The 3,576-nt window shown below is 36.9% G+C and overlaps 1 protein-coding gene across 1 annotated transcript; it reads left to right on the top strand.

The window, feature by feature from the left end:
• Positions 1-306: 306 nt before the first annotated feature.
• On the top strand, positions 307-2,983 carry ino80c (INO80 complex subunit C). The gene is made up of 5 exons (XM_004077860.5): positions 307-590; positions 1,588-1,701; positions 1,789-1,900; positions 2,063-2,130; positions 2,206-2,983. The coding sequence occupies exons 1-5, from the start codon at positions 423-425 to the stop codon at positions 2,335-2,337; spliced, it is 594 nt and encodes a 197-aa protein (XP_004077908.1). The 5' UTR covers positions 307-422; the 3' UTR covers positions 2,338-2,983.
• Positions 2,984-3,576: the final 593 nt, after the last annotated feature.

The raw sequence follows: 3,576 nt of genomic DNA, 5'->3' as shown, positions 1-3,576 counted from the left end.
TCAGATAAATAGTGTATAAAATGTAAACTTCCACTGCCACACTTTCAGTATAGACTTGAAAAGATTACTTTTTGCAGTGAGAAAAGCCAAAGAGCTGCAGTCATTAACAAAATATATACCCAGTAACTTGAGAATATAACATTTTTTACAATATATGTGTTTTAGTGTAGCACATACTTGCACATGTAAATTTAATGGAAAATAAACAAACAAACAAACAAACAAACAAACAAATGAATAAATAAATAAATAAATAACAAAAGAGAAAGAAATAAATGTACTTTTGTTTTGTAAGGTTCTTCCGCACAGGAAGCTACCGGATTCACATCCGGGTTAGGAGGATAGCTATAATAGCATGCAAAGGCTAAATGTTGTGACCCAACGGGGACTTTATTTTGCAAATTAGTGAAACGTTTGTTCAAATGGCGTCGCAGAATCCCATAACCGTTAAGCCATCGCTGTCGGTAGCCGGTAGTGTCGCTGTCCGCGGAAAGAAGCGTCCCGGCAGTCCTGCGGTTCTGCAGACCGCCGGGAGCAGCAGCAGCACCAAGAAGAAGAAAGGACCTCCAATAACGACAACACAAACAAAAGTAATATTATCAAAATGTGCTCGCACACCAAAAAAGTGTCACAACAATGCCCCGTAGTGGCTTTTTTACTTTTTGCTCGTTTCTTTCTGTTTTTTAATTATTTTTTATTGAGATGCTGGCTTACGGTTTATTACATTTATTTGGCGCTTGAACTTTCTATTTTGCTCCTGAATGATCGACTGTGTTTCTCGACCAAAAAGAAGGAATTGAACACAGATTTCTCAAATGCATCTGTTTTTAGCAGCAATTTCAATCCCTTAAGTTAGTGCGATCTGGTTAAGGTTGCTTAATGCTGTGTTAACACATTAAGGACTTTTTTTTAAAACATTTTATTTTGAAAGATATGAGATGAGATATTCTTTATTGATCCCACGTTGGGGAAATTCAATTGCTACCGCAGTTCAGTGCAAAAAGAAGAAAAGAACAACAGCAATGTGCAAAAGAATGAAGGGTGTTCAAAATGTGCAAAAATACAAATACAAAATGTACAAAAAAATACAAAAGGTAATACTTATGTACACTATAACGACATAACGTATGTTATGCGTAATAATAAAATTAAATAAATAAAGTAAAAAGATATACAGATGGGCTATGGATGCATGATAACCGGTTTGAAAATGCATATTTAAACTGTGGCATTGTACAATCTAACAGCGGAATGAATGACCTGCAGAACCGTTCCTTCCTGCATGGGGGGTGTAACAGTCTGCAACTGAAGGAGCTGTTCAGCGCCTCCACTGTCTGATGTAGTGGGTGATAGGTTTTGACCATGATGGATGTTAGCTTGGCCAACATCCTCCTTTCACCCACAAAATTATTAAAAAATAAAATGATTAAAATAAAAAAAAAAAAAAAATTCAATTTACATCAATTAATTTTGAGAGAGTTTTCAAAATGAATTGATGAAAATAGCAAAAACTATGTGATTACTTGTATTTGCCCCATCTTTTCCCTTTTTTTTAATTTTTAAATTTAAATTGTATTTTTTTTTAAGGTAACAGCTACTGAAGCCATTCTTGAAGTGAAGGCAGCAGAGTCAGTAGACGGGGGTCCACCTGCCACAGAGTCAACGGTAAAACCGCCTCCTTTTAAAGACCACACATTTCAGGTGAGTGCCTGAGGTAAAGATGAATATAAAATGATTAGTGGCTGTTGGTCATTATTGGTCATTTGTTTGGTAACCTCGTGTTGGCAGCACTCAGGGATTGGTGGTGCAGCAGCAGGAAAAAAGAACAGGACCTGGAAGAATCTTAAACAGCTTCTGGTTTTAGAGCGGGCTTTACCCTGGAAGCTCGATGATCCAAACTGTAAGTTTAGTTGTTTTTATTTTTTCTGCACTGTGCCATTTATATTGTCATATTAAACTACATTTATTTAGAAGTTGGAGGTGCCTGCCATGAAACCTTCATGTCGTAGAAAGGCCTTAATATTACAATGTTACAAAGTCAGAGTTTGCTGTTTTTCCATAGATTACAACATCGACGCCCCTCCTTCTCTGAAGCCGGCCAAAAAGTACTCTGACATCTCTGGACTTCCTGTGAGTAATTAGTTGAACAAATTCCCCCAAGTCTTGTGTAAAGTTCACATTTAGTAATACTGAGCTTCTCGTCAGGCGAACTACACAGACCCTCAGACCAAGCTGCGCTTCACATCCCCAGATGAGTTCTCCTACATCCGTCTCCTACCTTCGGATGTTGTAACCGGCTACCTGACCCTACGAAAGGCAACGTGCATTGTTCCATGACAGCTGAAAAGGAGCTTAGAACCCCTTAAATCCAGTTTTTGAAGTAAAGTCAGTGGAGGAGGCTGCTGGGCCAGAGATCAGCTCTGCTGCTGAAAATGCTCCCTGCTGGGACTCTGAGCTGCTGTTGTGAAAAAAAAGGCTGTGTCTGCAAAAGAGACTTGTATTTTGAATGCTCTTTAAACATGTTTCCCTCTTCTTTGTATAACAGCTCCCATGGCGGAAGCATATGACAAACATGTGCTTGTTTGTTGAAATGCATTTCAAAAACCTGTTTCTTAAAAGGTAATAATCTCTTTCTCTGAAAAGTGAAATGTACAAGATCCAGTATTTATCAAGTGCTGTATAAACCAAACAGGTTAAGATACTTTTTTTATAAACTCACAATACCTCTGGTTCCTGTAATATGAATTCATATTCTGCTGGAAAACAAATGTTTGTATTAGTTTGTTTGAAGGAATTCATTCTTTGTTCACCTTTAAATTGAATGTATGTATGTAAATATGCCTAAGTTTATGATTATTAATTAGGAAAGAGACCTAATGTCATGTATGTTTATATGTTGGTGCATTTTATCTCTGAGTGGATGCAAAATTATTTTCTTGACTGGAGTAAAGCAGAAGCTATGAGCTCCTCCGCAAACACAAAAGTGTTTTATTGTAGTTTTTTCATTTTTAAGCATCTGAACTAAGTCAGTGTTTTTCATATAAGAGCCACCAGTGATGTCAACTTTAAATGTGACATTTTCTCTCTTGTTTTTAATTGTAGACAGGGGTTTCACATGAATCCTTCACTGCAGGAAGTTACGATTTTTTTTCTCGTTAGAGATGTCAAGTGGTGAAATGAATCAATGGTGGCCCTCAAAATATAACAGCCCAGTCATGGAGGAAAAAAGGAAAAGCCTTGTTTGTCTTTTTTAAATCCAGCTAAAGATTTGGTAACCTGTTGAAAAGGAAAATCCTTCCAAATGCCAACAAAAGATATCCAGTTAAAATCAAATTTTGTGTGACTTATTAAAATTTTTTTTTTAATAAAATGCAAATTTGCTTGTTACTAACTGCAAATGATGCGTTAGGTTAGGGAAAATAAAAAAGGATAACCAAAATGCACTGATCCAGAAAGGACAGCTTGCTTGTGCACCCAAAGCTGTATATATTTTCCTCAGAGAAACCTCCACTGTTGTCTAAAAGCAATTAAAACACACAAATGAGCCACACTGCTGCACAAGCTGTTCGTGTTCCT

The sequence above is a fragment of the Oryzias latipes genome, chromosome 16, assembly GCF_053564925.1.
Source record: "Oryzias latipes strain Hd-rR chromosome 16, Olatipes_Hd-rR_3.1".
Taxonomy (NCBI): domain Eukaryota; kingdom Metazoa; phylum Chordata; class Actinopteri; order Beloniformes; family Adrianichthyidae; genus Oryzias; species Oryzias latipes.
This window is presented reverse-complemented; position numbering and strand designations above follow the sequence as displayed.